Consider the following 11,993-nt stretch of genomic DNA (forward strand, 5'->3'; position numbering starts at 1 on the left):
GGTTGCTACGTTTTGGTAGCACCGAGCGTACGCACCGTGGTGTCATTCTTGGGGTGGAAGGCTTCACAGTGTCCCCAGGATTGGACCCTATAACATCTTGTCTCCCTCTTTGGCTGGAAGACTAGGGTCTTACCCCTAGTAGAGTGTTGTAGTCGTAGGATAGCTCTGCATCTCGTCAGAGATTCACACGTTACGCTGAGTGCTGCAGGCGTGATAGCGACGTCTTCGAGAGAACTACGAGGCACTACCGCGATGACCGCTGAGATGTAGCAGTTTCACGCAAAATCGTCCGATGACGACAGTTTCCTGCCCTCACCTGCGCAAGCCCCTTCTTTGCGTGATCGGGAAATAAGCGATTCGACGTCGCCTGCTGGTCTCAGTGTGCGGGACGCGTGCACGGGATTCTGCAACATAGCACCTGAGCTGCTCTGGCACGGTCCAGCCAGCAGGACCGGTGTGGAGCCTCCCGACTGCAGGCTCTGCTGTGTTGAGAGAAGAGTCCAGCGTTAGGCCGGGTGTTATGCCGCCTCTCCGGTCGGTCAACAATGCGTGCCACCTTTTGTAGTACCGAGCGTACGGACCGGTGTCAGTCTTTGGGTAGGTTAGACTTTTTAGACGCAGTAGAATGCTGCGGACAGGTAGGATAGCTGTTCAGCTAGTCAAGAATTTTATTGAGGAATAACCCGCCGGCAAGCAGCCTCTCGCAATATGCCACCTGTCCAGTTCGTTCATGGGCTCTTCCGTACTTGTGTGTCAAGAAACACAAGCCGACTCGGTGCCGAGCCGATGACATCACTCGCTCGCCACTCTCATGACGGAAAAGGTGGGGGCAGGACGTGTTGTCAGTGATCATTTCCCGGAGGGCCCACGGCCCCTGCCGGCTACAGAAGCACGCCTTTTTCCCTCCCCCTTCAGTCAGAGTCTGCTCTTGGGAAGCTCGTTACCGGGTGTCAGTGGGGAGCAATATGCGACGTGGGAATACAGGGGAGAGAGTGGTCGTCGTTGCCCGGTGCGTTAGCATTCTCAGTAGCGAAAAGGCGAAACTACGGGGTGTCCGCAAGCAAACAAGTGGCTCCTGAGAGGATGGAAAGGAGATAGTATGTAGTGGTTTTCTGATGCTCCGTTTTGACCTCCAAATGGTGTGAATGAGTGAAGGACAGTATAATAATGCTACGCTTGCTCTCACTAGTCAAAGTGTTGCTCTGCGTGGCCCAGGCCGCCTAAGGCCGGCCAACTTCCGGAGCGTGTACGGGCGGAGCTGTGGCTCTCGCAGGAGTCCGACAGTCTTGAATGCGGCTTCTAGAGAAACGATGCCCCTCTGCGGACTCGCTGCGTCCGTTTGTGGCCACGCCTTCCTGTTGTGCTTGGCTTTCTTCGTGTTGGCTTCGTCTATGCAAGGTGAGTCACTGATAACAGCGGCTGCCAGTTCCCCGAAAATGCCCCTATCCGCATGCCTTTGTCGTAGCCTAAACACTGTTGACTACTGACAGAGTCCAGGAAGGCCGCCGCCGAAGCAAGCTGACAGCGTGCTCGGGGGTGTGCTCTTGTATACCTGCGTGCAGTGGCTCGTGCTGAGCCGGATAGGTCTGCACTGCACGCAGCCCTCGACTCCGCGGAAGCGGTGGGACGAGACTCCAGGCAGGGGGCAACCGGACCTTTCAGAAATCAGCATGAGGACTACACCGACTACGCTGCGCAGCTGCTGGGCTGGGAAAGACTGCAGAGCGCAGTGCACAATTTACAAGACTTCTCGTTGCAAGGCCTCCAGAAGAATGCAGAAGGCATAAACCTCTACTCGACTTTGCAGGAGAGGCTAGACAAGATTCGAAATCGACTGACAGCTGCTGGACTCCTTGAGGACCCGCCTGCCTCAAGGGAGGAACTCCCCTCCGCGACACACAGAGACCACGGACGCGCTGCGGCCGGAGAAAGTGTTGCGGCAGTCAACTTTCCAGGCGAGGCGGATTCTGAGATGCTCTCTGGGTGGCCGCTGGAAGGGCTGATCACGGCTCTGCCTGCTCAGATTCAGGAGCAGATAAAGAAAAACCTCGAAATTGAGCAGGCGATTTTAGAGCAAAAGTTGCTTATGCAACAGCTTGCGCTGAGTAAGCAGATCGAAGAGTTTAGGAAGGAGGTGGGTATCGATGAGTGGCTTGAGCTTTGGAGCCAGCTTGGTTCGCAGGTTTCGGATAATGCCCCGCCTCCAGAAGAACCAAAGGTCGACAGCGAAGCTGCAGAGCTGCTGGACGCCTTGGTATCGAAGTTTCCACAACTATTTACAGAGCCTGACGGGATCCAAGCCGAGATGCCTTCCCCTGTACGGCACAAAGCCGTAGACGGCCAGCCTGTATCTGTAGACAACCAGGAGAAGCCCCAGGTTCTGCCGAAGCGGACGTACGCCACTCAAGAGAACAACCAGAGGAGATCCGAGTCTGCGGGCGAACACGACAAAATGCAGCCCGCGGCAGGCCCCAGCCCAACTGACTCAAAAAACGCTCCACCTCCGGCAACGCTGCCTCGAGTGCAGGGTGTCTCGTATTCGGCAACAGGAGCTCCGAGCGGACGGCCAGGAAGCGGCACGACTGGCGGTATCGATCGTGCCGTCGCGGTTACCGATGTTAGGAGCCCCGTTGTTTCTCAGAGCTCAGACAGGTTGCAGAACTTCCAGGGAGCTCCCTTCCTATCCCCTCCGCTGCCTTCCAGCAGGAACGAGAACGGCTTGTTAAAGGTGCGTCCTCATCACTTTTTTCTCGACAGCACACGAAATCATGGTAGCCACATGTCACAGCTGCCCCTGTGGCAGAAAACGATTTTCCCACCAGTTTCGACGCTGCGGAGACGCTGGTTTGGTCTGCAGGCGCTAGAGCACCAGGCGAAGGTGTCTAAAGATAATCTGGTAGCGCCTGCTGTTCGTGGTACTCTGGACCCTAGGGCCGCAACTACCGACAGTCCTGCTAAAGGCGTCCCGCCAGCTGCTGGTGGCGGAGCTTTTCCGGATGGCTCTTTGAACTTAGTGCGAGACACGAAAGAACAAGCTGGAGTGGGTATCAAACCGGAGGTTTTGAAAAACGGCCCCTTGTTGACTCTTGTCAAGACGCTCCGAGATATGCTTGCGCTGAGCTAATCTTTGCCGCTAAACAGTTTCGCGTTATTCAGTGTGTCTTTCTTGAAGAAGTCCTCACGTTGGCGGTTTTGAGTTGACAGCTTTTGAAAGCCACCTAGGACGAACGAGTTTTGCTGGAGAGAAAGCCTTGGTGCCAACACGTAACAGGGATTTGTTACATAGGGCGGATACTAAGAAAGCCGTGACAGATTCCCTCTGGTACTGCGGCAGCGGCTCCCACTGTGGAAGCTCTCATAGGTTCGAACTTTCTGGCCCCTGCTCGGGCCACTTTGACCATGTTTTTTCCGGGGAACGTCCGACCAACTACAGGTGACGTAAGACCCACTTCTACAAAGCGGGGGTAGCACCTACAAGGTTGCGCGCTGTAGGCGCAGATACTTGTTCGTGTTATTGCAGTTGCCGCGAGGTCGCGCAGCCCACGCCATCAAACAGTCCAGACAGCATGCACCATGAAATCACTGCGGCTTCATTCTGACAATAAGGGCTTCTCAGACAGGAGGGTAGGCTTGGCGCTACCGACCCTCCGCAGCGGGTGTGCTAAAGCGTGTAGCCCGACTGCCGCAGTACTCTGGATCGACGACGTTGCTGTAGCTGGTGGCATCACTCTGCTCAGCTTTCCCATACGGTGTACCCCCCAGCCCGCCCGAGTGGAGCATCGGCAACTCTCGATTGTGGGACTGGAAAGTTGCATGCTACGGAGACAGCCCCAACCTTCCGCTGCGCCTTCCCGGCCCTGGCTGAGGAGCCGACGTGGACATCCCGGCTTCGGAGCGGGAGTCGCCGCACCCCACATTGTCCAGAGCTGATTGATACATACATGACCTGCTGCATCTGTGGGCAGGAGGGGAGTTCAGCGTCTACAGACCTCCAGAACCGCTACAGGCAGAGACCCTCCTTAAAGCCCGCCCGGGTGCGGGGACTCCTGCACCGCGTAATGGGCCGCCTTTGCCAGAGCCCAACTGCAGTTACGGTAGTTCTTGTGTGGCCATGTTCATCGCAGCCACATCGCAATCAGGAATCTGTCCAGGCCTGTTGCGACAGTCACACTGACTCTGAGCCACCTATGGTACATTTAACTTCTTTCCGCATCGGTACACTTCTGTCCCTCATTGTGCCCGGATGAACCGTCTCCTTCGTCCCGGGTATGGTGAAGAGTACTGGGTTCTAAGGCCTGGAAGAAACCTGTATGACGTTGTTGTGCTCACCTTTGCGTAACCCGAGTTCGTCTTGCTTTGGCTTTCGCAGCTTGTTCGGGTCGGAGGACGCAGCAAGCTTTTCCACGTGATGAACAACGGCACGCATGGCCGTGGCTCATTATCCTGTCCGTCCACGCACTGCCTTAACCGGCCTCCTGTTAGCCCAACTCTCGCTCTGTTAAATTCTGCTTCTAAGGAGTAACATCGGTGCTGCCAAGTGACAAACAGCTAGCGGCTGGCTGTGAATTTTTACTCCGTGTGACATACCAGTAAACCCCTCTGTTCCAGCCAGATTTTGAGCTGGTCGGAAACCATGAAGGACAAGCCAGGAGAGGCGTGCGTGGTGGCCGATCAGAGTACTAACGAGGATGGGACAGCGGTGAAAACTCCCTTGGAGGAGTGGCAGTGGAAGGCGATTGAGGCAGGGGACTACGCCCTCCTCAGAAAATACGATACAGGCACAACGAATGTCGATCAGGTCGGGAACCTGCATGCTGCCGCATATGCTCTTCGGGCAATCCCTGGGTTTTGGATTAGAGTACTCTGTAGAGCACAAGGCCCCACACTGCGCAAAAACAGCGTTCTTGTACCTGCGAGTTTGGTACCTGCAGAAGAGTGACACCTATGGCACCCCTTTGGTAACGCTCATCGACAAGTTTATTTTCAAATCACCAAATAACGAGAAGGAGAAATACTTGAATTGCATCCGATGGCTAATCAAGTAGGTGACCGGAAGGTCGCTAACAAGAAGGTCCCAAGCAGAGAACCCTGCAGCCCCAACTTCTCCGTCGACCGCCCTTGGCCGCATTGCCATGCGGGCTCAGTGATAGAGTTGCGGACGTGTCCCCAGTGCTATTACAACTTTAGTCGGCCCAAAGAGGACTGGCTACTGTCGAAGAAGGGTTCGCTCGACGCCGTGCAGCAATCAGGACCAGAAGAACTCGGGCACAAATGGTTACGAACATGGGTTCCAATGTCCCGAGTGAAGACTGGCAACTAGGCACCGTCTGCTTTCCTGTCCGTAGACGCCCTTCCAGGTTCCCCGCCAGGTTTGGATCAGCCGATATGCAGTCTTTCTTTTCATTTTGCTTCTCTTTTCTTTGCCACCGGGCAACTACAGACGAGGTGCTAATCCACTGACTACAACTCCGGGTTCGTGCACCCTCCAGATATCTTACCAGAAACGCGACAATGAAAATGACAAAACCAAAAGGGTACTCGTTTCAAAGAAAAATGCCATTCAGGTACAGTCTGCACCATAAATGCCACATAGCGTTACTTGGACGAATGAAGTGGTGATGCATCTCCCGTCTTCAGCTTACTGTCCATTCATCTGCTGCCCCGTTCAGATTCTGTATGACATTAAAGATTCACTTCCATCCACGGCTGCATGGCAGCAGGAGCGGGAGCGATGCCGAGCTCTTGTCAGTCTCCTTGCCGAACCTGTTGGGAAGGTACGCTCACCACGATGAAGCATTTTATGTCTCTGATGTTACCTTAAAACGTTTCTTCGTTTTACATTTTGTACTTCCTTTTGTAGGTTGTGTTCTAATAGTACGGATGCTCTGTTTCTCGGAGTCCAGCAGGCAGTCTCCGTAACGTCGCACTTCACTCGGTTGGTGGGGTGACGGCGAGTCGACTGTTCCTGGTCTTGGTTGTATATCGCGGAACGTGTATACATATGCTAATCGAACGGTATCCGGCGGTTAATGCGTGATCTTAGCTATGGGTTGTGTGCCTCACTGAGTAATCCGCTCGCTAAGGAACGCAGGTCACATATAGCCTAACTGACGTGCCTGAAACGCGAGGCAGTTTGGCACCAGACCGACGCGGCACTTTTCTCCAGCACGGCACCGTGAAAAAGTGACTGCATTTTGATCTCTTTTGCAGGAAGACAACGGTCCGAAGGTCCTTCTGGATAAAAAAGTGATCAGTTTCTGGGAATCGCTAATGCTGAGTGAAGATACTCCTGACATCACTGTCACTTGCGCCAACGGCACAGCCAAGGTCCACTCTTGTGTGTTGCGGGCCTCCTCTAAAACTGTAAGTGAACTCTCGTGCTCTACCTCGGCGAAGTGATGCAGCAAGAAAAGTTAGCTCTCGACCAACTGCCCCGCTGTATCGGAAGGTGCTGCGGAGAGGACAATGAATAATCTACTAGGACCTCTTCTCAGTCTCATCAGAAGTTTGTATTTCAGCTGCCCTAGGAGAACTCTGAGGGTGCACCGAGAAGTCGTAGTATCGGAAGAGCAGTTTACCAAGGGATACTCGGGTTGCGCAAGAACTGCCATGAGGACCTGATCAGCTGACTCCGGATTGCTTTCCGCTGCTGATCACGTGCCTTGGCGAACTAGTGAACTGATCACATTCATAGATACAGCAGGCGAAAGCTCTTTTTTCGAGTGTCATTTAGTGATCCGTACACTGGGTCCCTTCATCGGAAGATTATGGTAGCTATGAGTAATGACACTACTAAGACCACGGCTTCTAGATCTTTGAATATCTCTCCTTCCTCTCTCCGTTTGCACAGCGAAACAAACAGACAGTTCGTGTCTCGTGTGAGGCATGATGCTGTATGACTTCACAGTTTGATGCCATGTTCAAACACGATATGATGGAGAAACGAACTATGACCATAGATCTCTCCCATCTACAAATTGAAGATTTCAAGATGTTCAGAAGCTTGCTTTATACGGGTGAGCTGAATTACAAGATACCCTCCTTGGGAACGGGAATTCTCCAACAAGCCTGTTCACGGGTACTCCTACCTTCTTAGGGCTTCGAAAGCAGCAAGCAAGCTACCCGGGAACAATTCGACCACTTTGGAAACGCATCTGTCTTCTCGCGTGCCTACATCATTGCCTAGACAAACGGCACGATCATCTCAGCTGTCCACAGTTTCACCGAATAACGCATGCAACTAAGCACACAATTCACACGGGTACCAGACCGGCTTCTGTCCAGGGTCAGAGTTGTACCGGTTGCTACGCGACGAACTGCACTTCATTCTTGTTTTAAGTCTATTTGTGGCTTCTCTAAGGTGGTATGGCGACGGAAAAAGAACGGGTCGTCTGCATGTGCAAAAGACCGAGCGGCACTTGATGCGCTGGAGACTGCGTGTTGACACCGGCCTGTTGACGGCACGCCTTGTTGTGGGACTCAAGGGCGATTCCAGCAAAACCATTGTCTCAAGGAAAAGCCTTTGACTGGGTTTTGCCAGGCTGCTTGGAGAAGGAACCTACGGACGACGAGCTGCTTGATCTCTTCGAACTAGCCGATCAATACCAAGTTCAACATTTGTGCGAAGTGCTGGCGGGTCACATTCATAATCGCCTTTCACCACAGAACTTCGACAAATTCTGCCACTTCGCAATCACGTAAGCATTACTGCTTTTCAAGGCATTCAAGTAGATGCCGAGTGGAAGACTAAAAACGCTGTTTTGTTAGTTGAAAGGAACTCGTAGGTATGCGTATTGGTACCACATCAAAATCACGGAAGACTGGTCCTGGAGGTCTGTAGCTTCTACACCTTTTCACAAATCACCGAATTGAACTGAGATGTGACACTCGCTCTCTACTTACTTTTTCAGACACTGCAGTGAACTGCTCAAGCTACCCTGCTGCATATATGCGGCATCCAATGAAGCCGTCAAGGTGGGTGACAGGAAAAAGTCTCCGGAACTGAGCTTCACGTCGCTCCCTCTGCACCTCACACAGGACAAGCTCACTTGGCAACAAGCCATCTAAAAGGAGAATGAAGAAGACACGAACCGTGCTTTAGGTCTGTCCTACAGCAATCCTTTTCTTCTGTCTTCTCTGCAGGCTCAGTTCAACGGAGGAAAACTATCTGAGCCAGTAACGGAAGAACTCACGAAGTTCTTTGGCATAGAAGTGCATCCTTCTAAAAGAAGACGCTTCTCTCTCTAAGACTTCTTTCCTTCCTCCTACTATCAGCTGCCTCAAGGAAAGATGCTTTTCTCCCGTGAACAACCTTCCGTGTATTTCTATGATGGATGGTTATCGGGTGATTCTATCTTTTCTCTCATCTTGACACGTAAATAGAGACACAGAACGTGTGCCCTCACAGCTTCAGCACTTGGGGTAGCGTCATCTTGGCGCTCCATTCCTTTATCTGATATCTGTATCGAAAAGAGCAGGTTGAATCTTCTCTGCTTCTGCCCATGAGAAGCGTAAGAGGGCGGGCACATCGTCATGGCACCTGTACGTACAAGATATGTGAATGAGGCTATCTGCATGGCTATTCTCTGGAGAATCATTTGTTAGGTTTCCCGGTGACACTCTCTTCTTTCTCGGGCATGCACTCCTTTCTCTTATGAACGTTGGATTAGAGACCGTGAAGGCCCTCAAAAATGAGCGCTTTCTTTTTCCTTTCCTCCTCTCCTCGTCCTCTTCACTCACCAGCACCAACCAGCTGCGTCGATCTTTGATCAAAAAACTGAGGGAGATCTTCGAGTGGTCTAGTCGATTCTATGTTGTCGAAGTATGGAATTTGTTCTGTCGCATATGCTGTGCTATCAATGTATTTCTCTTTCCTCCTACCATCGACAAACTTCTCTTGAACGTCAACTCTTTCTCTTCCGACCTGCAACAGACATCCTTATCTGGCCTTTACCCTTGCAAGAGACAATGGGGAGCCGAACAAACATGTGTACGTATGCACAAATGGACATAGAGGGACCTGTGACGACACACCTCAGCCTAAGACCACCGGGGCTTTCATCACTTCGTATAACTAGAGGTGATGCGAAGCACTGAGGAGCGTCCGGCAAAGCACTGTCCTCGTGAATAGCACATAGCATATACATACATGCATATACATGGCACAGTTTCTCTGGAAATAGCCATCCCGTCTACACCTATTTATCCGCAGCGTTCTGAAAATAGCGTCATGCTCTGCTATCTCGTCTGACCATGTGCGGATCTTGGGGGCTGTCTGAGGTTCCTGAACGTTGTGGAGAAAAATCACAGTGGCCTCGAAATACGTGACACTAGCCAAGAGATACATGATCGATATGCAGAACAGACCCCAATCGATCAGCAAAGGAACTGCAAGGCTCGTGCTAAAATCTTTGGTGGTTTCCAGAAAACAACGGTTGTGAGGGCGTTCTTCTTTTCTTCACCTTCGTACAAAGAGCCAAGCGAAGCCTTTATAGCATCACAGTACAAACTGGCATTGCCCCCGTGACCTGACCACTACCGTACTCTATTTAGTAGATCTCTTCCAGGCTGCTAGGAGTCTCAGGGCTTGTGGTAATGTTTATAACTGGGAGCACGGAAGAGGATGGAACTTCAAGAGGAGGGCTACCGGCTACATATCAGTCGCCACGGGGTAGGAGAATCTGTCTGCTCGACAAGGGTGACAACACCTTCATTGAGCTACCAGGACGACATCTCATTCGATTGACTGTACATCACAGTCAGCAATTAATGTTAGGAAAGCGACTATTAGAATCATTTCTCATGACAGCTACAAGAAGAATCACCAATGTGAGCTGGCGCTCAGGGAGTTTTCCGTGTTTTGCTCGTCCATGTATCTTCTTGTCGATCATTTTCTTCTGATAGTACTGCTTTCTTTGAAATCGTCTGGCCAACCCCAGTCAAAGAAGAGAAACTGACGAAATGACCAGGTACTCGCTGAAAGGAAAGCCATGTTACGCTTCTATCCTTCTTGCTATGCTGATGTTCTGGTGGCAAACGTGCCAGGTGGCCGGGCAGAGGAGTCGCTCTACGCCATTCTGAAGTGTTAAGAAAAGGCCAGCTCTTCCTTCGTGTATGAACAAGTAAAGAGAGGAGTACCCCTGTAAGAGCAGTGGTGAGATGTCATCTTTGAGCTGATGAAGGAGAAAGATTCTCTGGGACAGGTGGAGCTATCGATCAGCTGGTCCAGACGTCTGACGTAGAAAAGAAGCAAAAGGAACAACTCTCTTTCAGTAATCGGCGTTGATGTCATTGCCCTTACTCCTACCACACCAGAAAGGAGAGGAAAACAAGATGTTCTCTCGGAAAACACAAGCAACACCCTTCTGGCAACGCGTCGATTCCCGCGCGGCACCATCCATCGATCTGCCTTGACCTCCTTACGTGCTGCTCCTTAACACACAAGAAAAACACAAGCATTTCCCTCTCTCATGCAACAGCTTTTCTTACTTCAGACACACTTCGTTCCTAACAGGAAAGGAAAGTGGACGAAGAGTCAGACACCGGGCCGCCTCGACTTCGCTCGCTTTCACACTGTTCATTCTTCCGTGTAACGTGCAGTATGTATGCCGTATCTGAACCCCTTCCATGAGAGGTAAAGTCAGTACTTCCTCCTTTCTTTTTCCTTCTTCTTCATTCCTTCCAAAGGTTCTTCTTTGTTCCGTCTCCGCACCACTCTTTCTGACTCGAGGAGAGTGAACACAGCTATGAAGACTCCTGGCAAATGCCTGTGTCGACTGATCCGCGATCGAGCATCAAGCGATTGCCGACTATCGAGGCGCTGTCTCTTTCCCTCACAATGGTGGTACGCGCAGCCGAGGCGCGGGAATCGACGCCGCATCATCCATCGATCTGACTTGACCTCCTTACATGCTGCTCCTTTACACACAAGAAAAACACAAGCAACACCCTTCTGGCAACGCTTCTCCCCTCCTCGTCAAGTCCTCCTTTTCTCAATCAAAGCTTTCTCGTTTCGTCCTGTGTTTCTTCATCTTATTTTTTCTCTTTTTCGTTTCTTGTCTTCACACCTGTCATTCGAACCTCTTCATCATTCACTATGACATCTCCCACCGCTTCTTCGTCTTCTCCATCCACCCCAACTACTAGTACTACTACGGCTGTGGGGCAGGAGCCTCAACAGGCGGCGGGAGGCGAGTTAAAGAATGAGGTGTCTCCTTCGTCTTCTTCTGTTTCAACGACAACTCCAAAGAGCTTTACTTCTCAAGGAGAAATCAACATGGAAGCTTGTTCATCTAGTCCTGTTTCTGACACACATGATGACAGTGTTAAAAAGAATCGTGAAGGGGGAGACAGTCACGACAAGCAGGTTGAAGGGGCCGGTGCTGGTAAGCCAGTAGAGAGTAAGAATGAAGAAGAGAAATCAAAAGAGTCGACTGACCAAGCTTCTTCCTCTTCTGATGACAACAGTAATAATAGGAAGGCTCCTCATGAAATTCACAAAAGAAAACGAGATGGAGAGGGAGAAGATAGAGAACGTCGAGACTTCAAGGGAGGAAAGAAACCAAGAAAGAATATGGGCGAGACAGACTTTCCTAAGAGACGAGAAGATATGACTCCAGAACAATTAAAAGCCAGGATTAAAAGGCAAATCGAGTATTATTTCTCCGATGAAAGTTTATCATACGACGCTTTCTTTCAAGGCGTCATGAAGGAAGCCGCACAACAAGGGAAAGGAGTGAGTCTGTCCGTCATAGTCACATTATCATTAGGATGATCTTATTAGCGATACTATTGTAATTATCTCTGTATTTCATTCTCTTTTGCTATCAATGGATGTCCTATCATTCAGCTACTCTACCTGCACACCATACACATCTCATCTTTCTCAGTCTAGCTTCGACTGTCTGTATACCTATACTCGAGTTACCCTTTGACGATATCTCTATGTTTGTCTCTATCTCGATCTATTGTTGTACTATCTATCTATCTATCTA

At 51.0% G+C, this 11,993-nt stretch overlaps 3 protein-coding genes across 3 annotated transcripts; all 3 read left to right on the top strand.

Moving 5' to 3' along the window:
* Positions 1-7: 7 nt before the first annotated feature.
* CSUI_002863 (uncharacterized protein) lies at positions 8-3,124 on the top strand (the record flags this gene model as incomplete). Its single annotated transcript, XM_068063062.1, has 2 exons — positions 8-1,398; positions 1,563-3,124. The coding sequence occupies exons 1-2, from the start codon at positions 1,146-1,148 to the stop codon at positions 3,122-3,124; spliced, it is 1,815 nt and encodes a 604-aa protein (XP_067924966.1). The 5' UTR covers positions 8-1,145.
* A 1,488-nt stretch (positions 3,125-4,612) lies between these two features.
* CSUI_002864 (btb poz domain protein) lies at positions 4,613-8,247 on the top strand (the record flags this gene model as incomplete). Its single annotated transcript, XM_068063063.1, has 8 exons — positions 4,613-4,798; positions 4,932-5,041; positions 5,441-5,564; positions 6,211-6,363; positions 6,908-7,016; positions 7,541-7,697; positions 7,911-7,974; positions 8,143-8,247. Exons 1-8 carry the CDS (start codon positions 4,634-4,636, stop codon positions 8,245-8,247), a joined length of 987 nt encoding a protein of 328 aa, XP_067924967.1. The 5' UTR covers positions 4,613-4,633.
* A 2,683-nt stretch (positions 8,248-10,930) lies between these two features.
* On the top strand, positions 10,931-11,740 carry CSUI_002865 (la domain protein; the record flags this gene model as incomplete). Its single annotated transcript, XM_068063064.1, has 1 exon — positions 10,931-11,740. A coding segment is annotated over exon 1 (645 nt), but the record flags the coding sequence as incomplete, so codon positions are not given.
* Between the last annotated feature and the right edge of the window lie 253 nt (positions 11,741-11,993).

The sequence above is a fragment of the Cystoisospora suis genome (genome assembly GCF_002600585.1).
Source record: "Cystoisospora suis strain Wien I chromosome Unknown contig_1214, whole genome shotgun sequence".
Taxonomy (NCBI): domain Eukaryota; phylum Apicomplexa; class Conoidasida; order Eucoccidiorida; family Sarcocystidae; genus Cystoisospora; species Cystoisospora suis.